At 48.9% G+C, this 27,175-nt stretch overlaps 2 protein-coding genes across 3 annotated transcripts in view; one reads left to right on the top strand and one right to left on the bottom strand.

Moving 5' to 3' along the window:
• The first annotated feature begins 309 nt into the window (after positions 1-309).
• Positions 310-12,960, top strand: SASH3 (SAM and SH3 domain containing 3). Its single transcript, XM_052663643.1, has 8 exons — positions 310-442; positions 7,773-7,868; positions 8,245-8,391; positions 10,177-10,318; positions 11,494-11,642; positions 11,787-11,996; positions 12,121-12,271; positions 12,770-12,960. The coding sequence occupies exons 1-8, from the start codon at positions 386-388 to the stop codon at positions 12,958-12,960; spliced, it is 1,143 nt and encodes a 380-aa protein (XP_052519603.1). The 5' UTR covers positions 310-385.
• A 9,982-nt stretch (positions 12,961-22,942) lies between these two features.
• The window catches only part of ZDHHC9 (zinc finger DHHC-type palmitoyltransferase 9), a 29,882-nt gene continuing 25,649 nt past the window's right edge, over positions 22,943-27,175 (bottom strand). For both annotated transcript variants that reach the window (XM_052662963.1, XM_052662962.1), the window contains one exon: positions 22,943-24,506. In XM_052662963.1, the coding sequence (XP_052518923.1) occupies positions 24,393-24,506 (114 nt within the window). In that variant the 3' untranslated portion in view covers positions 22,943-24,392. The remainder of the gene's footprint in view (positions 24,507-27,175) is intronic.

Below are 27,175 nucleotides of genomic sequence, written 5' to 3'. Positions count from 1 at the left end.
GCTGTATAACATCAGGTTGATTGGCCAAAGGACTGGCAAGGATTGCCATGAGATGGCAGGGTAGGGACTTTTCTCTGCTTGTTCAACCCAAAAGCTGTCTGCATCAGAATCTCTGGAGACTGAAGCTGGGACTTCCTTCCTCCCCAGGGGCCAGCAGGGGCTGCGATTGCTGTAAGAGTAGGTCACGTGACGGGGCTTCCTGTATGCTGCTGCCGCCGGGTGTCCATGGCCCGCACCCCCAAGCTGCCAGTGCAGCAGTCAGAGTGGCAGCCACAGGCTCAGTCCATGCCGTGGCCCCTGGACGGTACTGGCGAGGCTGAGCAAGAGGCCTCCGCATCTCGACACCTAGGAGAGCAGGCACGGAGTATCACCAGGATAGAGGACCATGTTGCGCCGTAAGCCCTCCAACGCCAGCGAGAAGGAGCCTACTCAGAAGAAAAAGGTGAGGAGCATCTTTGGGAACTTGTTGCTTCCTTCCCTCTGCTCTCTCAGCCCATCCTCTCCAGAACTCACAGAAGTGGGAAGAGCCAAAGACCTTCTGTTGAGTCTGTAGGTGAGGGCCATTCTCCCAAGGGCATGGGACTAGTAACAGAAATCCAGGAGAGATGTCCCAAATTGTAGAGAAACAGAGTTATAGAATACACTCTTGGAAGCCTTGAGTTGCAGGATTCAACACTACCAGGGTAAGAGACTTAAAATTGGGGACTAGAATCCTAGACTAGAATTTAAGAATTACAGAATACAATTCTCAAGTTGAACCTAAAACTGTATTTAGTCTCTCCCCTACAACGGTCCCTCGCGAGCCTGCCTCTCAGGAGCCATCTCACTCACAGGGCTCCACTGGGCTGCCCGGCCAGGAGCCATGATGCTCACAGAGCCCCTGCCCTTTGGCCCTAGCCTGAGCTTGGCCATCTTCATTCAGCTTTGTTGTAGCTCCCAGGGGCCCACAGGAGAGGGGGCCACCTGAAGATGCAGCCCAGATTTCCAGATTCAGGGAAAGGGCCTCCAAACCCGCAGTGGGTTGCAGGGGGCATGCAGGTTCTTCGCAGCTGGGGAGAAATTATTTGTGAAGAATGAGAAATGAAGCTGCTGAGATGAGGCGTGGGAGTGAGGGCTGAGGGGGAAAATTTCTGTGGGTGGGGAGCAGGCATATTTTAAAGGCCAGGAAGAAAAGCATCTGCTCATCTTCCTGGAGTTTTGAGGCCAGCCTAGAAGATTCCTTGAAGGCTCTGCCACATTTAGGTTTCTCTAGTTGAATTTGAGGATTTCTACACTTCAATCTTGGACTCAATTGTCAGATTCTCCCCAACCATCAGCAGGTACATCCACACACCCAGCAGGATCCTAGGACCATCCCAACTAGGCCTGAAGCAGATCGGAGAGGCCAAGCATAGCCACAGGCCAAGGTCCGGGGCCTCCAGGCCTCCATGGTGCCCTGCTGCTTTCCCCTGGAGCCTAGCCCAGGTGCTCCGTGGGGGAGCCCCTTTGTCAGAGGAGCGGCTCCCAGGCAGAGACCAAACCAGCTGAGAAGCCGAGCCTCGGGGCACTGGGGTGTATATCCTGCTCCCCCTCAAGTCCTGGGGTGGCTGCCACTTCCGGCTGTATTCTCCCCCACCCCGGCCGCTTCGCTGAGGTTGCAGTGGAGGTGGGCGGGTGGGAAAGAGATTCACCACTCTTCACACAGGCTCTGTCACCCCTGTCCAAGCACCACACAGTGCCAGCCCCGGCAGACTAACCTGGCAGACTTGCCATTGGCTGGTCCTCCTCAGCGAGTGGGTCCACTTCCCCTTGCTCTTCGGCTGATGGGGGTGGGAAACGGAGACCGCCCAAGACACTGCTGGGCCTCAAGCCACAGGGGAGCTGAGCGGAGAAAAGAGTCTGAGAAAGAGCTGACACTTCACACAAGCAGCCTGTGCCGCCTCAGGTGGAGGGGCCTGAAGGCTCACAGGAGCCAGAAGTCCCATTTTCTCTCCCCACTTCCATCATCCAGATTCTGGGTTTGGTGGGTTCCTGGGATTCCCCACAGGCTTCTCCCAGGAGAGTCCAGGCTGTTGCAGCCCTCTGAGGGCCATGTCCTCTAGGGCAACATCGGCCTGGCAAACCCTGCCTCAGCCCATCAGAGCCTGGGCCAGCCCCCAGAGCCACTCTCCCAGCCGCATCCCCTGGAAGCACTCTTAGACAAACCAGCTTTCCAGAAGGCGGACACAGCAGCTTCCCCAGGCCAGGAGGCAACGGCACAGCTCCAGCTCTGTGACTTGGGCACATCCCTGCCCCTCAGAGGCCAAGGCAACGTGGTGGAGGGAATAGTACAAAGGCTAGTGTGGAGTGAGTGGAGGATGTGCTGGGGACCTTGACAAAGAGGGATAGGTCCTGACCTGCCCACCTCAGGAGGTTGTATGGATCACTTGCAACAGTACATGCCAGTGCACTATCACATGTGTGCCTGTGCACATGAAGGGGTGCATGCTGAAGCCGTGGGTGGGGGCAGAGAGCCCACTGCCAAAAACAAGCCACGGCCCCAGCCCTGAAGTGGAGAAAATAAGACCTCGTAGCTCACCAGATGTCGGGTGCTATGCTCTGCACTCATCTCTTAGCTCATTGGCTCTTCACAACAGCCTTGTGAGGTGGGGGCCAGTGTTGTTTTTACTTTACGGCCAAGGCACAGAGAGGTGAAGTGATTTACTCAAGGACACACAGCTGGGAAGCTGCCAAGCAGGGAGTGAAGCCAAGATCTGTCAGTGTCCAGAGTCTTAACCCCTTCTCCCTCTACTCTCATCTCTCTACTGACCTCAAAAACACTGGAGAAGTCTGATGAGCATAAAAGACTCAACCTATCAGCAGAAGGGCTCTGCATGGCAGGCCCAGATGGCTATGGACTGAGTGACCTTCCAAGGAGCCCCAAGCAGAGTCAGGAACAAGCCTTCCAGGGTGGTGGGGTCAGGATGTGTATGTCATGAAGGACTGAGGAGATGCCCAGGTTGAAGGGGGAGGGAGGTTGGGGGAGGCAATACCCCTTGGCTGCCTTTTGGAGACTCTTGCCTCCATCAAAGCATCTCTTTGCACTCTCTCTGATCTGCTGGAATATAGGCAGTGGACAGGAGTTTGTCCTAGGACCTGCCTCCCCTAAGGATAGTCCTACCCCATCGCACACCTACTCTTCACTACATCCCAGACCTGCCACCAGGGAAAATGGAGAGGACTCAAGGCTCCTATCTGAGGGGTCACTTGTCCACTCCTTCCAGTCTCTCCCTGCCCCTCTCTTCTGCAATCTTGGCGCATTACTTTTGCTGGCTCCCTTCCTACAGCACACCTTGGTATGCCACCCCCTACCCCTGCCACTAGCAAGCGCTTCATATTTTCCATGGCTCCTCATTGCTCACAGGCTAACACCATGGCTGGCAAGGGCCTTCCGTGGCCTTTTCTGCTCCACCATTCACCCCAAACACTGGTATACTCACCATTCCATCATCATTCTTGATCAAACCCTTCCCAGCTTCACCTGGAGCAATCCTGGATCCCCAGGACAGCCTAGCTCAAAGGTGCCTCCTCCTCCACGAAGCCCTCTAGAGCCCTTCTCCCTCCATGCTCCCACCTGCTCTCCTGGTGGCTTCTTCCAAATCCCACCTGCAGTCACCATTACCCTTAATCCACTTCTGTATGAGGAGGTGACTTCGTGAGCTCTGAGCACAGTAACAAGCAGAAGCTTCCAGAATTTCAGACATGGGCTTGACGCTGGCCTCCACCTACTGCGTCACTCCATCTAGGATGCTTCATTTCTCCCAGTTTCAGTGTCCCCAGCTGGAAAGAGTGGGTGTAAGACGGGGCTGCAGGGAGGCTGAAGTGAGTGGACACACACACAGTGCTTGGCAAGGCACGGGGCACAGGGGAGGTACTCGACCTCTCATTACTGGATTCCCACACATGCACAGGCCAGTGTCCAGAGCCCAGAGGGTGCTCAGTATGTGACCGGTACGCTGAAGGAGCAGACAGCATAGCAACAGAGACACCTGGGATGGGGCTGGAGAGACGCTGGAAAGCCGCACTTGCTTAGAAAGCAGGGAAGATACCAGGCCCAGCAGGGTGAGCCTCTGAGGGGGCGATGGGGGAAGCTTCCTGCAGGGGGGCAGTGCCTTTAAAACTAGATTTGAAAATCCTTTTTATTGAAGTATAATATCCATACAAAGAAGCATGTACATCACAAATGTAACACTCGACGGATTTCTGTAAAGTGAGCATCCCCATGTAGGCAGCCCCTGGATCACACAGAACACTTCCAACACTCCAGAAGTTTCCCTCATGCCCCTGCCAGTCACTGCATGCCCCCTTTCCCCCAAAGGTAACCAACCACTCTCCTGACTTCCAACTGCGTGGATTAGTTTTGAACTTTCTGTACAGGGAACCATATAGTATACCCTGGTGGCAGGTCTCTTCTGCCCAACAGTGTAGCTGTGAGCACCATATTGCTGGGGAGAGTTGCACGAAGTTCATTGCCGTGTGCTATCCCCTCGTGTGACTCTGCCACAGTTCACAGGTCCTCTCTACAGCTGATGAGTGTTTGAGTTGTTTCCAGTTAAACTGGGTTCTGAAGAATGGGAGAAGCTATGGTTGATTGTAGGGAAGGCGAGGGATAGGAGCCGTGAGGGGTTGCCATGTCCCGTGCTCACCCTTCTCTGCCTCACAACAACCCAGTGAGATGGGTGCTATGCTCTTCATTTCACCCATGAGGAAACAGAAGCCCAGAGAAATTGAGAAATTCACCCAGCTTTACACAGCTGCTCCATGGCAGAAGCAAGATGTGAACTCTTGCCAGCTGACACCAAATAAAGAGACTGAGGTTTGGGGAAGATAAAGAAACTTACCGAAGGTCACACTCAGCAACGTGTGACGCCCAAACAGTAGTTCTTTCCGAGAGGCCCGCATACTCCCCTTAGATATGAAAATGGGGCTTACAGTGTATGGTACCACCTCCAGCCCAGGACCCCCAGGAAGGCCTCACCCTAAAGGGAGGCCAGGCAGAAAATCCAAAAGGGCTCAAGGATTTCCACTCATACCTGGACATATGAGTCACTTCAGACTCACTGAAAGGCATTCAGGATATTTGGGGTGCTCCTGAGTTTAGAGGTGGGCCGGGCAAAAGACCCTTATCCTTAGTCCCCCAAAGAATTTTTCTAGTCCTTTCTGTGTACCCAGGCCAGGGTTGAGGAGCAGCCGGCCAGGCCCACGTTCCAGCGCCGTCCCCATGGGCCTTTTAGATTGTTTTCTCCCATTTTGAGCTAAAGCTGGGACAGAGGTCCCTGGAGCCAAAAAGCTGCCCTCCCAGCCACCCCCAAACCCCCACCCCCCCCAGCCACCCCCAAACCCCGACGACGACAGATTAATGACAGGAAAAGGAAAGAACTGCAATTAGAGGGCAGCCTAGCGGTCAGTTTACTCTTCCTCAACAAAGCCCACTTCCGGCCCCACGCCTTCCCTGCTGCGGGCTTTCCAGGCTCACTGGTCCCTGGGGCTTCAGGGGCGACTCTCAGCCTCCTGGTCTGCAGACCAGACTCGGGCCTGGTGAAGGGAAAGCCACAATAGACCTGATCAGCCTAAATATAGGCGCCCAGCCTACCCTCCTTGGGCCCGGGCCAGCCTGGTGCCCACCCTCTCTCTGTTCCCTCGTTTCCAGGCAATAAGAGGAGGAAGTTATCCAGGCAGCTGCATCCTAGCTATACAAGAGGGGGGAAATGAATGGAAGGTGGAGGAGAGAAGGGGAGAACGAGGGAGAAAAAGAGGAAAAAATAGTGGGTAGGGAAAACCATGGAAGGAGGATGGAGGAGATGCATAGGAATAGGAGCGGTCACCCCACCACCATGCCCTGTACCACTCAGGTCCCTTTCCCAGCTCCCCCGCATCACATGTAAGGGGCTTTCTTCCTAAGGATGCAGGCGCCTCACCCAGGAGGCCTTCATGGTGGTGGTATCTGCCTGACCTGGCCGCTGACCTGGTTTCTGGTCCTCTAGCTTGCTGTGGAAGGTGTGGTCACTGCCCCTGATTACTGACTTGCTCTTGGTCAAGACCAAGGGAACTGAAGTGTTCCACTTTAGTCCCTGGGAGCGGGGGACCAATTATGTGTATGGGGGTGTGTGTGATACTGCCCCTGCCCTGGGGGATTGTCACTGGACCCCCCTTTCGTAGGAAAGAGGATGTGAAACTTTCAACTTTGTGCAGGTTTGGGGCTTCGGTTCCTCAAGGCCTTATCTCTGGTGTCTGCAGCCAACCCCACTCTATCTGTCTGGCCATCTGTGAACCCTGGTTCCTGTGTGCACCTCTGGTCTTGACTTGATTCGGGTTCAGCCTCCCCTTCTTGTGTCTCAAGTCAGCTCTCCTTACCTGGCCCCACTTTCTCCTACTATCTCGCCATGTGCATGCATGTGCAGTTAAGAAAGCTCATTTCCTGAAAACAGGCTTATCAGTGCTGTCGACTGAAAAAAAACGCATAACCTTAAAGTTGAGAATTATGGTTTATTGAGTGTACTTTCTGAGGACTTGGGGGGTGGGGGATGGGGGATGGGGGAAGCCTCTCAGATAGCTCCGAGGGACTGCTCCGGAGAGGTAAGGGAGGAGCCAGAATACAAAGGAGTTTTGTAACAAAGACCAGGTAGTCAGAATATCAAAAGATTACCGTTAGTTAAAGAAAACTAGACAACCCAAGTAAATAAATTTAGCACTTCTCTGTGTTATGGGAAGATGCAAGAGTCTGCGCTTATTGAAGTTATTCCTTTGCTTTGCAAAGATAAGGGCCAGTATTGTGTTCTTTCCCATCCTGTGTCCCCTCAGGGAGCATCATCAGTGGTGGCTGAAGTGGCTAAGAGCCTGGCAGCTGGCAGCCAGTCTGCATCCTGGTGCCTCCAGGCTCACCGTGGGGTGACTGATGGTTGGATGGCCACGGCATCCTTTGTTTGCTGATACAGCGGAGATGGGCAACAGTTTTCATCCGCAGCACAAACAATAGGTTGAGCCACGGACAGAGGAGCCTGGTGGGCTACAGTCCATAGGGGTCCCATGGGGGTCACAGTGAATCGGACAGGACTTAGTGACTAAACAACAACAAATCTGAACACTGGCAAGTGCGTAGAGTAGCCAGCTCATTAGCAGCTGAGATTAAAAGCAGAGATGAAGACAGAAACTGGCAGCGTTCTTTTATTATGTTAGAACCAATCATTGATGTCCCAACCTTTTCTCATTCAGTCTGTACCATGGCTTTCCAGAACGCATAATGCATAATGGCCCTTGGATGGGACACCAGTGTGTCACGGCCCTCTCTCTTCTTGGGATATCGATGTGTCAGGCTGAGGGCCCCAGTGTGTTTCCCACGATCAGTCACAGGAAACCAGGCCTGGGGAAGAGAGAGCCTGGAGGCCGGGCTGTGGGGTTTTGGAGGGTTTGCTCTACTGCATGAAGAGGTGACGCTGTTGCACATGAGGCAGGTCTCCAGTAGTAGACACGCGTTTCCTCAGACACATTTAATCTTTTACTACAGGGTTCTGGGGACCAGAATTAAGGTGCTGGTGGAACAGTGGGCTCAGAGGCTCCTGAGGTGAGGAGCCTGCTTAAGGGGACCGCTCGCTGCTGAAGAGCAGGATGAGGACTTGCAGCGTCACCTCTCAGCTCTGGGCCCAGCCCTGGGTTAAACGCGCTGTGTTGGGAGCAAGAACAGCTCTGTGCTCCTTACTGACCACAATTGTAATGCAACACAATTTAACTCCTGGTAACACTTCTGCTTCTCCCAGCTCTCCCTTCAGCGCTCCAGCAGCTTCAAAGATTTTGCCAAATCCAAACCCAGCTCCCCTGTGGTGAGCGAGAAGGAATTTAATCTGGATGATAATGTGAGTTCCAGAGCCTCCTTGGGGGATCTGGCTGCGGGCCCTGGATTGGGGAGTGGAGGGGAGGGAGGGAGGGAGGGAGGGGAAAGAGGATTTTAGGATTGTGGAGGCAAAGCCTTTTTAAACACTTTGGGCCTACCTCTGCACCCACCAAAATTCTAGGCCCTAAAGCTTCACCTGCATTCTTTTCGTTTGCAAATTGCCAATTTAAATATGAATGAATAGGGCCAAGAATAGGTCTGGGGCTAAAATGAGGATAGGGACCTCTCTTTCCCACCCCTCCAGGGTTTACCTGGACCCCAAGGCCTCCTTCTGCTCCCAAGTCCTGGACCCAGACATGGCCACCTAGGTTCCCGAATCTCCAAATTTCTTGTCACAGATTCCAGAAGATGAGTCAGGTGTGCCGACCCCAGAGGATGCCGAGAAGAGCGGCAAGAAGCTGGGGAAGAAGTGGAGAGCGGTGATTTCCCGAACCATGAACAGGAAGACGGGCAAGAAGATGGTGAAGGCCCTGTCAGAGGAGATGGTGAGGCCTGGGACCCAGGGACTCCGCGGGTTGGGGCGGGTGCCACAAGGAAAAGCAGCGGTCTAGTGGGGGGTGAGCATGGCCGTCAGGAGAGCCACTGCCTGGACACACTGCCTGGCCCCATACAAGCACGAAGGTCACCATGGGAAGGGAGTTCCCCCAGCCAAGCACGTGGCAGGCAGGCACGGTCCTGAGGGAGCAGGAGTGGGGTCTGAGGAGGGATGAAGGTCTGGGAAACAAGCTTCCTCGGGAGACTGACCTGAGGAGATGAGATAGCCTGGGGCATGTTCATTCACCATGAAGTTTTACTTGAAATGAGCCACTGAGATTGGAAAGGCTTGATTCAAAGATGCCCGAAGAAAGAAAATCGAGAAGGCTGGCCGTGGGGACGGGGTTTGGGGTAGAATACATACATGTATAGCTGAGTCCCTTCGCTGTCCACCTGAAACGATCACAACATTGTTAACTGGCTATATTCCAATACAAAATAAAAAGTTTTTTTTTAAAAAAAAAAGGCTGGCCTTGGCCCAGGGAGGGAGGGCAAGACAGACAGCTGTGGGGCAGGCACATCCAAGTAGCTGAAGTCATACCGGGCGTCTGGTTTGCTCCTGGCTCTCAGAGGAGGCACCCTGGCAGCAGTGTGCTGGAGTTAGCTCCCGCTAGCAGACTCCTGCCAGCTCAAGACAGCAGTTGCTCAAATCTTCAGTAATTTCATGAGCCAGGTGTGAGATACAAGCATTATTGAAAATTAATTTATACCAACTTAGAATTAAATCAATTATAAGAAGAAAAAGAGTAAAGTCAGTCTTCAAAATTCACTTCCTAACTCTTGTCCCGCCTTTCACTGTGCTCTGTGCCCTTGTCCCAGTGGCTGGGGGGTGCAAATAGCCAATGCTGCCGCTCATGCTGGCTTCCCTGGTGGCGCAGTGGTAAAGATTCTGCCTGCCAATGCAGGAGCCATAGGAGATGCGGGTTCGATCCCTGGGTCAGGAAGAACCCCTGGAGAAGGGCATGGCAACCCACTCCAGTATTCCTGCCTTGGCTATCCCATGGACACAGGAGCCTGGTGGGCTACAGTCCATGGGGTCACAAAGAGTTTCACACGACTGAACGCATGCACACTGCTCATTTAGGTGGTAGATCTGTTGGCCACTATGGGAAGTATTTACAACACAGAAACTGGCAGCCCCTACAACTCAGGGCTTTTATTCCCACTCAGTCAACTAGTGAAAGAGTTACAACTGCACTGAGGGCTGGGGAGGCCCAGCAACTGTGGAGTCAGGCTGACGGGGCTGTGAGTTCCTGCATGGCCTTGGGAACATTCCTCCATGACTTCTCACCTGTCAGCTTGGGAGGATCAAGCACCTGTCCTTGAGTAAGGATGAACTAAAATCCTCTGTGTCGCACATAGGAACATAGTTAAAAGTAGTGAGTCTCTTCAGCACTGTGACCTGCCTGGCTATGCGCTACTAACACCTCTGGGTTCAGACTCCAGCACCAAGACTTTTTGTGTGTGTACATGGGCACTTCAGGCTGACACAGCACGTTCACATGGTACCAAGGGAGCCTCATTCCATGGGCAGGGCAAGCACTCTCAGTCCCACTTCACAGAAGAGGAAACTAGGGCCCAGAGGGTGCCCTGCAGCCTTGCAAGAGGCACGGCTGGGGTGGCAGCCAGGCCCCAGCTTTCCCGGGAGCCCCGGCTCACTTCCTCTGCACCCGAGGCGGCCCCATGGGCACCTCAACCGAGGCTACTCAGGACTTCCTGCTTCTCCTCCCCTCCAGGGAGATACTCTGGAGGAGGGCTCAGCATCCCCAACGTCTCCAGACTGCAGCCTGGACAGCCCCGGCCCTGAGAAGATGGCGCTGGCTTTTTCTGAGCAGGAGGAGCAGGAGCTCCCAGCTCTCAGCCGCCAGACATCCACAGGTGAGTGTGGGAGGTGGGGGCACACTTGCTGACCCTGGAGGAAAGGACAGGGTGAACACCATACAGGTGACTGTCTGAGAGGGTTGGTAAAAGAAATGAATCTTTCCTGTTAATCTGCGGGGACCTTTCCCAGTCTCTTGAAATTAAATCTTCCTAACAATCTCATGGGGTGGTAATATTATTATCCCCACTTCGTTGATGTGAAAACTGAGGCTCAGGCAAGTTAAGTGACTTGCCCAAGGTGACCTCGTCTTGAATTTAATTCTGCCCTCCAGGAGCCTCCACTGGCTGGAAGAACCTCATTGCCCTCTTGGTCTAGGCCTCCTCCATCTTCCAAGTGGAGCTAGAGGCTATGGGCTCCCTGGGCCTCTGACATCCAAGGCTGGGGGTCAGGGTATTGGCTCTCCTGCTGTGAAGACTCCACCTCCTGGACACAAGCCCTTGGTTTGCTGGGCCCGGGGCTCCACTTGGCATCTTCTAGATGTCCCTGGGGCTGGACAGGAGCTTTCAGCAGCCCTGCCTGAATGAGGTTCTGCAGGCTGTGGGCTGCAGACCTACAGAGGCACTGCCTTTCTCACCCTTATGATTAGTTCCAAGTTCTCTGATGTTTCTCTTGCTCCAAAGACACTTCCTTACCCCCACTAAAAGTCACTTCCGCCCTTCATCCTGCCCTTCTCAGAAAGAATCTGAGTTTCCATGTGATGTAGCTAGACACCGAGTCTTATTAAGTAATATTGATGCACGGTGTGGCTTCTTGGTGGAAGGTGACTTCCAGGAGCCCTGGAGTGGGAGTCAGGAAGCCTGGAGTCTAACAGACCCAGGGCTGCCAATTATAAGGTGAGACGCTTTAGGCAGTTCACTTAGCCTGACTGGTCTCAGTTTCCTCATCTGCTCATTGTGGGTGTTGGCCCAGTTGTTTTCTAGAGACCCTCCCAATTTGCCTAGTCTTTGATCCTCTTATGGTCAACTATTTTCATGCCTGGGGCCCCTGAAGCTATGCTCATCAGGGTGGTGGAGAGGTTGGTTCAGAATCACTTCCGCAGTGTGAGACTTCTTGGAACTCAGTTTTCTTCCCTTGGGATTTCTAGCCAGACCCCCTGGAAGGTACCAGCTGGGCACTGCCCCAGCTGTCCTGGGGACAAAGATGACCTTCCTCCCCACCCCATTTCCTGCAGGCAGTGAACTCTGCAGCCCCAGCCCAGGTTCTGGAAACCTTGGGGAGGAATCGACTGCACCACAGTACACGGGCCCCTTCTGTGGCCGGGCACGAGTCCACACCGACTTCACTCCCAGCCCCTATGACCGTGACTCACTGAAGCTGCAGGTAAGGTTAGCATTCAGGCCTCTGTTGAGCCTGGCAGGTTGTACCCATACAGGAGGCTGCACTGAGCCAGGGTAAGGTGGTGTCAGCAAGAGGCCAAGGGGCCCTCTCATCCTCCGTCCGTTCTACTCTCCTCTCCTCCCACAGAAAGGAGACGTGATCCAGATCGTTGAAAAGCCACCCGTGGGCACATGGCTGGGCCTGCTCAACGGCAGGCTGGGCTCTTTCAAGTTCATCTACGTGGATGTGCTGCCCGAGGAGGCTGTGGGGCCTGCGCGCCCCAGCCGCCGACAGAGCAAGGGCAAGAGGCCCAAGACCAAGACTCTGCATGAGCTGCTGGAGCGCATCGGCCTTGAGGTTTGAGTGGGGGGCCTGCCCGTATGTCTAGGAGCAAGGGATGGGGGCCAGAGCAAGTCAGTTCCGGGCGGAGAGATGGGTCTTCAGTGGGGGTGGCTGGTAAGTGGCCTGCTTCTGCCCACAGGAGCACACATCCACTCTGCTGCTCAATGGCTACCAGACACTGGAGGACTTCAAAGAGCTACGGGAAACACACCTCAATGAGCTAAACATCATGGACCCGCAGCATCGGGCCAAGCTGCTCACGGCCGCCGAGCTACTGCTGGACTACGACAGTGAGTGGGCTTAGGAGTGGAGGGTGGGAAGGGTGGGGTGGGGAGGCCTGCCCCAGTCCTGCCCTGGTGCCCCTCCACAGTGGGCAGGTGCTTTCTACACTTGAATTCCCATCTCTGGGCAGAGCTTGTGAGCAGAAGGGGTTTTAGGAGAGTTTTCTCGACCTCTACAACGTCCTGTGAGATCAAAGAGGGCCAGAGGAGGTGAGGCACAGACTCCAGGCCTCAGTGTTGGGTAATGATGAAGCCAGGATGCAAGAGCAGGCTTCCTGGCTACTAGCTCAGTGCTGAAGACGTTTGCACTCCTGGACAGGAGAGCTGGCCTGGACAGCACTTGGGGCAGGGGGAGGGTGGTGGTGGGCCCCCAGAGGGAGAGACAGCCTCCAGTGGGCTTCCCAGGGTCCCTCCACCCAAAAGGAGCCCCTGAGATTTCTGAAGCCCCCTCACTGCTAAAGCCTGAGCCCCCCCAACCAATTCCTCTTCCTCCCTGGCCTCTGGCAGCTGGCAGTGAGGAGGCGGAAGAGGGCACAGAGAGTGGCCAGGAGCCAGCGGTGAGCACAGTGGCAGAGCCCAAGGTGGACATCCCACGCGACTCTGGCTGCTTCGAGGGCTCTGAGAGCGGGCGTGATGAGGTGGAGCTGGCGGGCACCGAGGAGCAACTGCATGGCCTCTCCCTGTCTGGGGCCCCTTGAGGCCGGAGAGGGGATGGACCCGGCCTCCCATGGTGGCCCTAGGCTGGAGGACTGGCACTGATCCTGGCCCTGATCCCCCAAGGGCCCCTAGGGCAGCAGAGGCCGGCCAGGCCTTACAGATGCAACTGGAGTGCATGACAGGCCACACAAGCCCGGTCGCCTCCCTCCACCAGCTACTGACAGCACAGCTCTTCCAGCTGCGGCCAAGGCAAGGGGGGTACCAAGAGGCCACCAAGGCCTCCAAACCCTCCTTGCCTCCACACCATCTTCCTTTGTCGTGATGATCCTGAAAAGGGGGCCAAGTCAGTGGTTCAGGTCCAATCTCAACACCCTGGGAAAGGTGACCATTGCAAAGGACTCTAACTGATCACAGATGAATCCAGATTCTCAAAGGTTTGAAGAAAGCCACATGTATCTTTCCTACTTTCCTTCACCTTAATTTTCTTACAGGTTTAGCCACTAAATCATTGTGCCCCTTCAACCGAGTGCTTTCTTCACTCTCAGTCTAGGACGGGTCAGGATAAGAATGTATAGTTTCTGAGGGCCTTGCTAACTCTGACATTCTGTGATGGTTAAATGTCTGTTGTCCTGTTACTATGGCCCCGGACACCAGTGGGGTTTACTGAGGGTGCTAGAGGGGCTTTGGGCTCCCAAATGAAATGGCTCCTGCTCCTCCATTCCATACCTTCTCATATAACTCAAGCCAAGTTGCAACTGCCCCAGCTTAAGTCAATGCCCACACCTCAATAAGCACCTTCCGAGCCCCTCAAATGACACTTCCCCAAGGCTGAGCCAGACCTGGCTTCCAAGGACAGACTGGCCCCTCAGAGGTCCAGGCCCAGACCTGGCCTCTCACGTGGCTCCTTAAAAGCAAAGAAAGTGCAAAGCTTAACATTGTGGATTCTGCTACTCCATCTTTACTCTGCTAAGGTTTTGATGGACCTTGAGCTCCAGAAGGGAGAGAGTGTTGGTAGGGGGCCTCCCTTGACTCCAGTACCAAGTTTGTGCCCAGAATTCCCAGAGTAACTCTTTCCCAGGGCCCAACTGGCCTGAGGGCAAACAGTGCCCACCATGTCTTGGACTGCCTGCTTCGCAGACACACTTGGACTCAGAACCAGAAACTCTGGTAGAAGCCATCTTGGGGGGGAATAGTTTCAGTGTAAATATGAGGGAGGTTGGGGGGGGGTGCTTCCAAGGTGGCTCAGTGGTAAAGAATCTGCCTACCAATGCAGGAGACATGGGTTTGGTCCCCGGGTTGGGAAGATCCCCTGGAGAAGGAAATGGCAACCCACTCCAGTATTCTTGCATGCAGAATCCTTTGGACAAAGGAGCTTGGCGGGCTGCAGTCCATGGGGTCACATGACTAAGCATGTGTGCATGAGGGTGGAGGGTGACAGGTTGGTAGTAATAAACTGGTAGAACTAAATTACTGTCTCCTGCTGTCTTTCCTATGGAGGAGGCGGGGAGGTAAGGGGCAGGGTGTGGGGGGATGGAACAGATCAGTCTCCTTCAAAGCTGGACTCAGCAGAATTTCCTTCACTGTCAGGGCCATCTGTCCCTTACCCAAAAGATGCTCATGCCCTTGATCCCGCTGATGGCTGACCAACCCTCCTCAGAGCCCAGGCTCCTGTGGCCACCAGCCTTGCTCGGGTCTGAGGGTGGGAAGCAATAGCTCTCTCCTTCCTTAGAACTATTCATTCCCCACCCCCAGTGACTGAGGAGCCTGTCCTGGGGGCTGTCCAGGGTCCAAGAGGGGGAGACTTGCAGTCAGCATGGCCTTTTCTCCCAGGTCACCTCTTCTCAGGTCCCACCATGTACCCACTGAAGCTCCACTGTCTCCTGGGAAGTGAACTGGAGACTAGGACCCTTGGCTTTGTTTCTCCAACATGAACTGCTTTAGGGACGGCAAACTGGAATGTGAGCTCCCACCAGCGTGAGGATGAGGCCACTCTGCTTCCATGCTTTGTTCCCAGCCACAATCATCCACTACTGTGAGTGGCTGGGCAGCCCAAATGGCCTCACCGCCCAAGGGGTACTGAATAGTTCCCGTCATTTCAAAAGCACTAACACGGGCTTTGCATGCATCCTCATGCTATCCCCCTGCTCTGAGGGGATATCTTCCATCATCTTCCCAATTTACAGAGGAAACAGGTTGAGTGGGAAACCCAACAAGCTTTCAAAGCCTCGCCAGCCCTCCAGAGGGCAGTCTATCCCTCTGTGATGTGCCTCTGACATCCTTTGACCCAGCCATTCCCTTCCTAGGATTCCATCTGTACAAAGAGCCACATGAGTGCACACAGATATATGAACAAAGATATTCAGGCTAGCTTCACGTAAAAAATTGGAAACAATGCAAATGGGGAATTAGTTAGATACATTATGGTTCATTCATACATCATTAAACACAATGTTGTAGAAAAATATGTAATGACACAGGAAAAATCTTTGTGATTTTTTATTGTTTAACTTGAAATGTTAAAATTATACAAATAACGTACAAACGTTCTTGTAAAAGAAGTCTGAGCAATATCATGGGGGGAAAGTGAGTAATAAACCTTATTTATAGAGTGATTCCATTTTTATTTATGAAAAGGAAATATACACAAGAATAAAGACCAGAAAAATCTGCATCAAATGGTTAACCAGTGGTGATCTTGTGAGGAGGGTGGTTGGGACTAGGGGAGTGAGCAAGAGGAGTATTCACATAATATATTCGTGTCTCATTTGAATTTCAAAACAATGATTTTTATATCTATAAAAAAGGACCAATGTTTTAATTTTTTAATATAAATTTATTTATTTTAATTGGAGGTTAACTACTTTATTGTATTGGTTTTGCCATACATCGTGTTTTAATTTTTGAAAACAATGGAACTAACGGGCCTAAGCCTCCAGTTTAGGGGAGCAGCAAAGTCGTTGTCCTGCTGCCTTTCTATGCAGGCTTTTGGAAAGATGGGGAGTGGGGGTGAATAAGACCCAAAGTACTTAAAATCCACATACACCAAGGGGAGCCTATCAGAGGAGAGTCCTACAATTTTCAAACCCCCTATTAACTCCAAGCTGGGGAAAGGAAAACTTCAGAAAAAGAGGAATGACTGAGAACATGTTTTGAAATCTTGCCCCGCCCTGGAGTGGGGGATGGGAGGGTGTCTCACAGCTACTGGGCTTCAGTTTGGTCTGCAAGCCGAATATAGGCTGAAAGTAAGTAGTTGTGCAAGGGCTCCAATGATCATCAGATTTAGGGAGTGGGCCGTGAAGAAGGGCAATGAGGAAATGTAGACTACAGGCCAGGGGGAGAAAGGCAGTGTGCCTCTGCAGGTCTGCTGCTGGAAGCTCCTGTCCAGCCCCAGGGTCATCTAGAAGATGTCAAGTGGAGCCCCAGGCCCAGCAAACCAAGGGCTGGTGTCTAGGAGGCAAAGTCTTCACAGCTGGAGAGCAAACACCCCCAGCCCAGGATGTCAAAGGCCAAGGGAACTGTAGCCTCTAACTACCCTTGGAAGGTAGGGGAGGCCCAGGCCAAGAGGGCAATGGGGTTCTTCCAGCCAGTGGAAGCTCCTCTAGGGCAGAAAGGAGAGTACTAACAGTTAGCAGCTCTGGCCAACCTGACTTCAAGTATTAGGTCTCTTACTCATTAGCTGGATCATCCTGGACAAATCGTTAAACCTCCTTGAACCAAACTTTCCACATCAGTACAGTAGGGATAATAGCACTAGTCCCCATGATGGAGCTGTTAACCTAGATTGAATGAAGTAGTGTATGCAAAATACTTGGCATAGCGTTGAGCACAAAATTCATGCACAATGAATGATATCATGTCACCATCCTGTGACCTCCATTTCACTCCCTTTAAGGCCCATCTCTCCTTGGACCCCTAGTTAGTGCAGTGACCCAGAGCAAAGGCTTTGGAGTTACTAAAGTGTCTTCAAATCCTGGCTCCACCACTTACTAGTTAGTTACACAATTTGAGGTAATTATAGACACATACATTTCTTTTCTATAAAATAAGAATAATGATCTATATTGTGATAAATATATCAAGTGAACACTTTATACACCTTAAACTCACACAATGCTATGTTAATTAAATCTCAATTTTAAAATAATTTAAAATAAATAAAAATAAAATTTAACAAAAAAGAATAATCAGCTAATAATACCTACCTCTTGGGGTCAGCAGAGAAAGAAATGAGATAGTGTATAAAGTTCCTGGCACATAGTGACAATAAATAGTGGAGTTTTACATTTTTTGTAACCTTCAAGGTACTAAGCTCAAGAATGGGCACAAAGGCCATGCTGACATGTGCTTGTCTGCAGGCTAACTGCTGTAGCTCAGAAACAAGCTATCTCGAAGCTTCCAGAGGGTGCTAGCATTCAGGGTAGGGGGTTCCAGCTCTGGTGTGTGGAGAGGCTGGTGATGGGAGAAAGTCCATCTGGGAAGCCCGGGACAGCCCTTGCTGTGCCCAGCCCATAGGAAGATGATCAGCCCTGGGTACCAGCCTTATTTTAGGCAACTCCCTTGGACGTCCATGTGCTGCCAGAAAGAAGTGGATAAAAGCCAGATTCAAACAGAAAGAGCATCAAGTCAGGATCAGAGGCTGAAGCAGTTAGGGGAAGCAGTCAGCGGTATCAGCACCTTCCTCCTAAACCATCTTACTGTCACTCGCCACCTCTCTTTCCCAGTGGAGCCATGGGAGACAACGGGCATTAAAACCAAGCTAACAGAGGTCTGTAAAGGGAAAAATGGGCCCTGATCACGGTAGTCTCAGTGAGGTTCACCGCCTTCCCCCCCCAGCCTCCCAGGCAGGAAATTCAGGATGAGGTATGAAGTTTCCCAGCTGGGGAAAAGAAGTGGCTCTCCCACCCCTCCTTCACAATAAGGCTGCCTTCACTTCTCACACAACGTCAGCCACATTCTATGTTGCTTGGCCAACAAACAACACAATCAAGTGGGAAGGAACTGCCTCCCCTGTAGACCCAGCCGACACTCCTCCTCCAGGAAGGCCCTAAATAAACGCAATTCTATAGCACTTGATATGTAGACTTCACCTTTTCCTATAACTTCACAGTTACCAATATAGCATTTGTATACCACTGCCTCTGGGAGCTGCCAGGGATAGCGTCAGAAAGGGCCCGGGGCAATGGCCCTCACAAAGGGACAGGCAATTTGACTGTGGGAACCCGGCTAGGCAACTTCCTGACTTTCTGTGCTAAAGAAACCCCACCATCAGTTCAACCTAAGTGCAGGTGTCTGAAGAGAGATTTAAGAGATTTAAGTTTAAAACAAAAACCCAACAACTGCCCCCAGACCAGCTCAACTATATATAGTCAGCCCTCTGCCTGCCTAAAATGGAGACATCATTGGTAAAATTCACCCAAAATGGCCAAAAAAAAAAACAAAAACCCTAAATCATCGCTGCTTCTCAACTCTCAAGAGAATGGGGTCAACAATGCAATTTCGCCTAAAGTTAGCCCTAGAATGTGGTCAGTTTTCAACAAGTATTTATTGAATGTTAAATAAAGGAAAGGTTCATTTCATTTCAGTGGCACTTGGAATTATTCAAACCGCTTTCTCTGTCTGCACCTGCTCGACTGAGGGGTAGGGGGTTATGCTGGAAAACTCTCTGGACTCGGACTGAGGACATCTGGATTCTGGTCTTGGCTTTACCAGTAACTGTCCATGTGACCTTAGATAAGTCGTGGTACTTTCTGCTGAGAGACAGAGAGGGTGCACAAACGTGAGCACAAGCAATATGAACTACATGATTGATTGGTGTTTTCCTTTCAGGAGTGTCATGGACAGAGGCCAGGTTTTATGACAATCATGTCTCTAGTTGGGACACAAAACTACCACCCACGCAGGCAAGTTGGAATGGTCAGATAGCTGAAGACCGGCAGTGGCTTGCAGAAAAGGTAGTGGGAGGGGAGCTTGAAGAAAGTGAAGAGACATGGAATGTTAGGGTGGTAAATCTACGCTGTGCTCCAGAGTTGTAAGGACACTTCTAACTCAAGGCTCCCTTACTTCCTGGCCTACGGTGGAGGATGAGCTCCAAGCTTCCATTTATTAATGACAACCCAGTCCAGTACTCTTGCCTGGAGAATCCCATGGGCAGAGGAACCTGGTGGGCTACAGTTCAAAGAGTCACAAAAGAGTCAGACACAACTTAGTGACTAAACAACAAGAAAAACCCCTAATGCCAGAAGAAAGATAAACAAAGGACTTAGCCAATTCACAGAATAAAAATGGCAAGAAACATAAGGGAGGTGCAGAAAAGGTTTTACCTCATAATTAACGGAATTAGGAAATGAAGGCATGGAGATACCAGTTAATAACTAGCTATCAGATGATCAAATGTTTAAATAAGGTGTGTTGAAGGAGGCTCTCTGATACAGAGGTGGTAGGACAAACTGGGTCAGCCTTTCTGTAAAGTAATTTGGCCATATTTATCAAGAGCCACTGGAGGAGGAAGTGGCAACTCACTCCAGTATTCTTGCTTGGAAAATCCCATGGACAGAGAAGCCTGGCGGGCTACAGTCCGTGGGGTCACACGACTAAAGTGACTTAGCATAGCACACATCAAGAGCCATTAAACTCAGTAATTGCACCTTTAGGAATTTATCCTAAAGAAATAATAACAGATATGCCCATATATAAGGAAGTTGATCATAGCAATATTTATAATAAGGAAAAATTGGAGATGCCTAAAAAATGTCTGACAATAGGGGAAAGATTATATATATATCATGGAGTCATTAAAAAACATTTTCAAATAATTTAAAATGGTATGAAAAATACTAAGTAAAAAAAGCTGGATTACAAAACTATACTGATAGTTGAATTCCAGTTATGTTCAAAAATATGTATGTATATATATATATATATATGTATATATGTATGCACAAGAAAAAAGACCAGAAAGAAATAAACCAAAACATTAACAGTGATTAATATATTTGGTGATAAGTTTATGAGTGATTTTTTTCAATCTTCTTACATTCCTGTATTTTCAAAATTTCAACATGTGTTATTTTTAAAATTTAAAAAGCACATTAAAGGTATAAGGAGATGAGGGGCATTGTTGATTTTCTAAGTCTTCCAAATATTTAGAGGTAGAAAGGGACCTTTGAGATAATCTAGTCCAGGAGTTCTCAACCCTCCCTTCGTATATATAATATTTTGTAATATACCCTTGGCCTGAAATGCATTTCACAGTTAATATAAACTGCTTATACTCATAATTTCCAGAATAGCAATATAATACACTAACTATAGTATAAAGAAGAAACAAAAGGGAAGTCATTTAGAATCAGATAACTAAACTTCAGATGCAAATGCCTTTATAAGACTACACTAAAAGCTCTACTAGTCCGGTGCTTCCACTATACATGCAGATTCACTGCAAACGCAAGTGCTACAAAGGAAGAATAAATATTGGAGACTTAAAACACCAAGAATGGCACTCCTGTTGGTGACCTGATTTTCAAAAGTCACAACTCTTGGTAAATTTCTGAATAAAATAAAGGACCATCTTTACTCAATTTACATAATTGCTGCATTACTGGAAATTCAGTGTATAATATTAAAACTATAAAAATATGTTTTGTGTTTACTTGTATAACGATTAGGCCCAGATAGTGGTACTAGGTTTTTCTACCTATACTGATGTCCTATAGGGCATCTGATGGTTTACAGAAGATTTCTAGTTCCCATTTCCCTTTCATATTTATCCACAACATGAAATCCACAATGACTCCCTTTTTAGGGAGTATGCCTTGCATCCTTTAAAAGTAATGATATTTGCAGTTGTAGCCTTTGAAACTATTTCTAAAGCATATTTCCAAAGAACCACAAGCAATTCCTAGAATGTGTTCCCAAAAGTGACACAAATGCTTTTTGAATCATTGGAAGCACTGGTCTTCTTTAGTAGCACCAAGGCACGAGAGAAAATTATTAAAAAAAAAAAACAAAACATTTACTGTGATCCCTTGGTGATTTTCCCTAGCCCAGCCCCAAGCTTCAGAGGTATAAAGTGAACTGAGCTGGAAGAAAAGGACTAACAGGGCCAGGCCTTGGGGAGAGGGAGGGGAGCTAGGTTGCTAGGTTACTGCTTGAGCCAATCCAAGTGCTCCCAGAGGGGCACCAGACACAGTACTGGTCCCTCTCTCTGCCCCACTAGGCTGAGGGCCCTCTAAAAGGGAGGGGGTCAAAAGGTGGTGGAGGGGTCTGGTCATTCACACTAGGCACAAGTAAAGAAATGAGGCAGAAGCACAAAGAAATAAACATCCTTCTATTTCTACAACTATTCAAGTCTCCTTCATTAATTGGCTTCCCCCCAGAAAGAAGGATTTCTTTATTAAGAAACACCAGAGAGTGAAAATCCCACCATACACATACAACACACACACACACACATTTGTAGGCTCACACAAAAGTGCTGAGATTTACATATTAAATTGCATTTAAGTTAGAAAACAGATTTTAAAACAAAATAATTATTTTTCCCTCAACAAGGTAACGAGATTCATTCAGCAGGAAAAAGGGACTTATGGGTAAAGGCAGGAAGGTCAGGACAGGAAGAATGGAGTTTAGCTGCTATAGATTGAGAACCCACTGCTGCCACTGGTGAAAAAAGCAAAGGGGGAGATGGTGTTCTCATCTAGGGCAAAGGGGGCCCCAGGGCCAAAGGGACATGAAAAATAAAAAGGCCCCAAAGAGTCAAATTCCACCAGCCCCCAGAGGTTTTGGATTCATGCCAACCATCCTGGCCTGGGGAAGTGGGGAACATAGGAAACTTAAGGAATGGGGAGGAAGGGGAGAGGTGGAAAGAATGTCAGCCATTGAAAAGAGTAAACAATTTAAAGCCTATTCCCCTGGGAAGGACCAATTCATCAATCTCCACTCTGATCAGAACTCAGACTAGGAACAGTCCCAGCTGGTGCATGGTATGAATGGACAGATCTTCAGGCCAAGGTCTTAAAAATAGAAGATTTATAAAGGAAAAGAACAAGGGCAGGGAGTAGGGAAAACCAGAAGCTTTAAAAAAATCATTTCACACTAGTGATAAGGGGTTTCCATTTTGACCCTTCACCTCAGGAAAAGACAGCTTATCTAATGGACCCAAGGGTCAACAGAAGAGTGGCTGAGGTAAACTGGAGGAGAGAGGACATGGGCTGAGGCAAGATGGGCAGAGAACTGACTAAAAGCAGTTTCATCTGAGTGGCGAGTTAACTGAAAAAAATCTAGTATCTTCCCAACTTTCCAGGCTTGGCCTTATTTTGAACTGACTAAAATCTAACTACAAGGACAAAACCGAGAGAGCCAGAAAAATAATGGGAAAGCAGAGGCAGATAGGACAGGAATCAGAGTCAGTCCCAGTCCCAGTCTCTCTGTCTCTCCAAGGACTGCTAACCTCAAATCCTGCTACAAGGAAAATAGGAAGACAGAGAAAAATCTGTGAGCAGCAAAGTTTCATTACTTTTGATTAACTGGGGAGAGTGAAACAGGAATTGGTAAGGAATTTTGATTAGAGACCATTTAAAAAGAAATATTACCATCACTCGTAAAAGATCACTAACAAAATATTTCCGGGGGCAGGGGGCTGATAACCCTGCTTTAATAACCAAGACTCATCTGCAATTAAAACCATCCATCTGTATAAAAACAATATCCTAATAAAGAACTTGTTCTCTTACTTTAATATAACCCTCGACCCTCCCAAGCTTTCCAACACTGTCCATGGCCTTGAAAGGCTTTTTTTTTTTTTCATAGTTCAGAATAAGGTAAACTTCAACCCAGAGTGTAAAATAGATCAGTGGAGAGTTTGGGAGCAATCTCTCCAACCCAAGGGTCCCCTGGAAAAGGGAAGTATGGGTAGTAGTAACAAGCAACCCCTTCAACCCCACCCCCACCCCCCACACCGCCACACAAAGATACTTACACCCCACAGTGGTTCCTGAAGTGGAAGGGGAAGGAGGAGGCAGGCAGTTTGCATTAGACACAGTTTAATCACCTTCAAATAGATTAAAAGTTCTGGTTTACACTCCCCCCCTCCCCAGAAGTCATCCAGACAGGACCCTGGCTTAGAAAGAGAAAAACACAGGTGCTCTAGGAAATATAGCCACATATAATACATAAATTTTCTTCCCTGAAATAGAGCAGGTCCTGAGCAGAGCTGACTGGGGGCCACAACCCACCCCCAGGGTGAAGTGACTCTGGGACTCTGCCGGTGGAAGTGCTGGAAGATTGGGGCCTGGAGGAAGCCCCTGGTGTGGTTACCAAGCCCGAGATGGGCCAAGGCCTTGGAGTGGGTTACCCGGGAGGGCAGCAGTGCGGGGCTTTCCCTCCTCACTCAGCCGAGGCCTAATGGAAGTACTTGTTATCCTCTTTTTTCTATTATTTTTTTTCTGTTTTGAGGGGATACAGGGGGAGGGGAGAGGAGAGGAGAGCCTCTCTGTGCCTTGGTTTCCCCATTTGTGCATACAGGGCCTCGACAGGCCTCACACAGGGAGTCTGAGGGGGTAGTGTTTAAGTGAGCACTCGGGCTTCCTCTGAGGAAAAGGAGCCACCAAAGTGCAGACTTTTATTACTGCCGTTCCTGCTCCCAACAGGAACAAGAGTCAAAAGGAAAACAAATTAAAAGGGGCTAGTGAGAGAGGAGGAGAGATGAGACAGAGAGTGTGAGGGGCCGTGCCATTGGCATCTCATAAGTTCTTATTGAGAATGGCACAGGTAGTAAAAAGTTTCTGGGTAGTCTACAAGAAATGTAAATTGTTATCTATACTACAACTACTTACATATATCTCACAGGAAAAGAGTGGGGCTTAGGTGTTAAGAGAGTGGACAGGGGACAAAGGAGAAGCTACACGAATAAATACAACTGGAAGCTACCTGCCCCATTCCTGAAAGGATTTGCTGGCAATGTTGGCACTTTGGAGCCGTGAGAATCCTCCAAACCTACTCTCCATCCTCCTCCATTCTGAAGGCCTCGAGAATCCAGGTAGAATGCCCTGGCCAGCAGTCTCTGTGACTGCCTCTGGACTCGTGACATGCAGCAACTTGAGGGGAATTGAGCCAGTCTCAAGGACCTTTACCCCAGGATTGGGCCAGTGACCCCAAGCAAGAGAGCTGGGATCTGGAGGGAAGAGAGGGGAGTCCAAAGAGACTCCGTGGCTGAGGCCATGGAAAACCAGCGCCAGGGCCCAAGGGACCCATTTGTCCAGTTACCAGAGGTGACTGACATCTTCTGCGACTGCTTAGAGTCCAGAAATTTAAAAAGCTTGCAGCAAGAAAATGTCAGTTTACAACAGGGTGAATAAAGACCAAAGAAAAACAGTGAGAGGAACAGCTTACTCTCTCTCTGTCTCAGGTTTACCTTCTCCCCTTAAATCTCTCACAGCCCTAATCAAACACAATGAAAGTCTCTTCCATACATAGGCTACTTCTCAGCTTCCGTCACCTCCTGTGGGGGCTCTGGGGGCTCTGGGGGTGGCATCTCTTCAGGAGTGCTGGTGTCCTCCGGCATCTCATTGCTTAGATGGTCTATTGGGGCCTGAGAAGGAAAAGATATCAAAGTCAATACAGAATCCAAATGGAGATAATCCATAGACACTGAACTCATCCTCTGAACCCATTAACCACACTCATGGCTAGAGATATGCTCCCACCAGCCCGAAACTCAGAACCAAAACTAGACTATTGTCTTCTCAACAGAAAGCAATTGAAATTTGAGTTCTACTCTTAACTGCCTGTTGTGGACAGATGTTTCCATTATTATTCATGATAATAATAAACGGGACCACAAATAATTACACAGATCACCTTCCCTCTTTCACAACAGAATATTATAACATACATGTCTCACAAGGTCTGACACAGTGGCTCTCAATCTTCTTTGGGCCCTAATACGTGGCTCACTAGAACAGTGATTCTAAACCAAAGCAGGTAGGGTGGCTAAATTTTCAGATGGTACATCTGCTTTGAAAATATCTCCTGAATGATAGTCAGGGAAGTCTCCAAAATAATTTCATTTATATTATGTGAAAGTGAAAGTCTCTCAGTCGTGTCCAACTCTTCGTGACTCCATGGACTGTAGCCCGCCAGGCTCATGGAATTCTCCAGGAAAGAACACTGGAGTGGGTAGCCATTCCCTTCTCCAGGGGATCTTCCAAACTCAGGGATCAAACCCAGGTCTCCCGCACTGCAGGTGGATTCTTTATGACCTGAGCCACCAGGGAAGCCCATTTATATTATAACAACATCAAAAAGAAAAAAGACTTATGAATAAGGGTCACAAAAGAAATATAAAACTTATACTCTGAAAACTACAAAACATTGTTGAAAGAAATTTTAAAAGACCTACATAAATGAGATTACAGCCCATATTATTGGCTCAGAAGACTTAATCATGTTAGTCTTAACATGTAATTATGTTAATCATAATATTCTCCAAATTAATCTACAGATTCAATACAATCCCCATCAAAATTTCAGCTCTGGAAATTGATTAAGTTGATTCTAGGAGTCATATAGAAATTAGAAGGAACAGAACCAAAACAATTAAATAAAGAATAAATTTGGAGGACTCACACTTCATAATCTCAAAACTTACTACAATGCTACAGTAACCCAGATAGTGTGATACTGGCATAGGAATAAACTTATTGATCAGTGGAATAGGACTGAAAGTCCAGAAACAGATTCTCACATTTATGATCAACTGATTTTTGACAGGGGTACCACAACAATTCAACAGAGTAAGGATAACCTTCAATAAACTGTGCCAAGACAACTGGATATTCACATGCAAAATAAAGAATTTGAATCCTCTACCTCATACAATATACAAAATTTAACTCAAAATGGATTAAAGACCTAAATATAAGAGCTAAAACTATAAAACTCTAAAAAGAAAACAGAGTATAAATCTTCATGATCTTGGATTAGGCAATGGTTTCTTAGATCTGACAATGAAGTGAAGTGAAGTGAAAGTCACTCAGTCGTGTCCAACTCTCTGCGACCCCATGGACTATATAGTCCATGGAATTCTCCAGGCCAGAATACTGGAGTGGGTAGCCTTTCCCTTCTCCACAGGATCTTCCCAACCCAGGGATCGAATCCAGGTCTCTGGCATTGTGGGCAGATTATTTACCAGCTGAGCTACAAGGGAAGCCCTGACAATGAAAGCGCAAGCAAAAACAACAACCAAAATAGATAAACTAGACTACACAAAACTGAAATCTTTTGTGCTTAAAAGGACACCATCAAGAATGTGAAAAGACAATATACAAAACTGGAGAATCTTTGCAAATCAAATCTCTGATAAGGGACTTCCATACAGAATAAAAAACTCTTACAACTCAACAATTTAAAAAAAATCCCAAACAATCCAATTTAAAAATGGACAAAGGATCTGAATAGACACTTCTCCAAAGAAGAAGATACACAACTGGCCAATAAACTAATGAAAAGATGTTCAGTATCATTATGCATCAGGGAAATGCAAATCAAAGCTACCATGATATATGGCTGCACATATTCAAGGATGGCTAGAATCAAAATGGTGGATGATAATAACAAGTGTTGCCCAAGATATGGAGAAACTGGAACCCTCATATGCAACTGGTGGGGGTAAAAAAATGGTACAGCCACTTTGGAAAACAGTACAGCTGTTCCTAAAAAGGTTAAACATAAAATTATTATATGACCCAGTAATTTCATGTATATAGTCAAGAGAAATGAAAACATATGTCCATGTAAAAACTTGCATACACATGTTCATTTCAGCATTATTCATAATAACCAAAAGGTGGAAACAATCTAAATGTCTATCAATTGATGAACGTATAAATAAAATATGGTCTATCCATATAATGGAATATTATCCAACCATATAAAGGAAAAAAGTACCACCACAAGCTACAACATGGATGAACCTTGAAAATACAATCCTAAATGAAAGAAGCCAGTCACAAAAGACCACATATAATACGACTGCATTCATATGAAATGTACTGAAGAAACTTAACAGTTGCCTAGGGATGGGACTGTGGAGAAGGCAATGGCACCCCACTCCAGTACTCTTGCCTGGAAACTCCCATGGATGGAGGAGACTGGAAGGCTGCAGTCCATTGGGTCGCTAAGAGTCGGATACGACTGAGCGACTTCACTTTCACTTTTCACTTTCATGCATTGGAGAAGGAAATGGCAACCCACTCCAGT

Source organism: Budorcas taxicolor, chromosome X (genome assembly GCF_023091745.1).
Source record: "Budorcas taxicolor isolate Tak-1 chromosome X, Takin1.1, whole genome shotgun sequence".
Taxonomy (NCBI): domain Eukaryota; kingdom Metazoa; phylum Chordata; class Mammalia; order Artiodactyla; family Bovidae; genus Budorcas; species Budorcas taxicolor.
Note: the sequence above shows the minus strand (reverse complement) of the source record. Positions and strands in the feature narration are given on the sequence as shown.

Bases quoted from the DNA above. Each gene is read 5' to 3' on its own strand.
- SASH3 (XM_052663643.1), top strand. From the start codon at position 386: ATGTTGCGCCGTAAGCCCTCCAACGCCAGCGAGAAGGAGCCTACTCAG. The intron at 7,869-8,244 runs GTGAGTTCCAGA...TTCTTGTCACAG, and splicing joins AATTTAATCTGGATGATAAT to ATTCCAGAAGATGAGTCAGG. The intron at 12,272-12,769 runs GTGAGTGGGCTT...GGCCTCTGGCAG, and splicing joins GCTACTGCTGGACTACGACA to CTGGCAGTGAGGAGGCGGAA.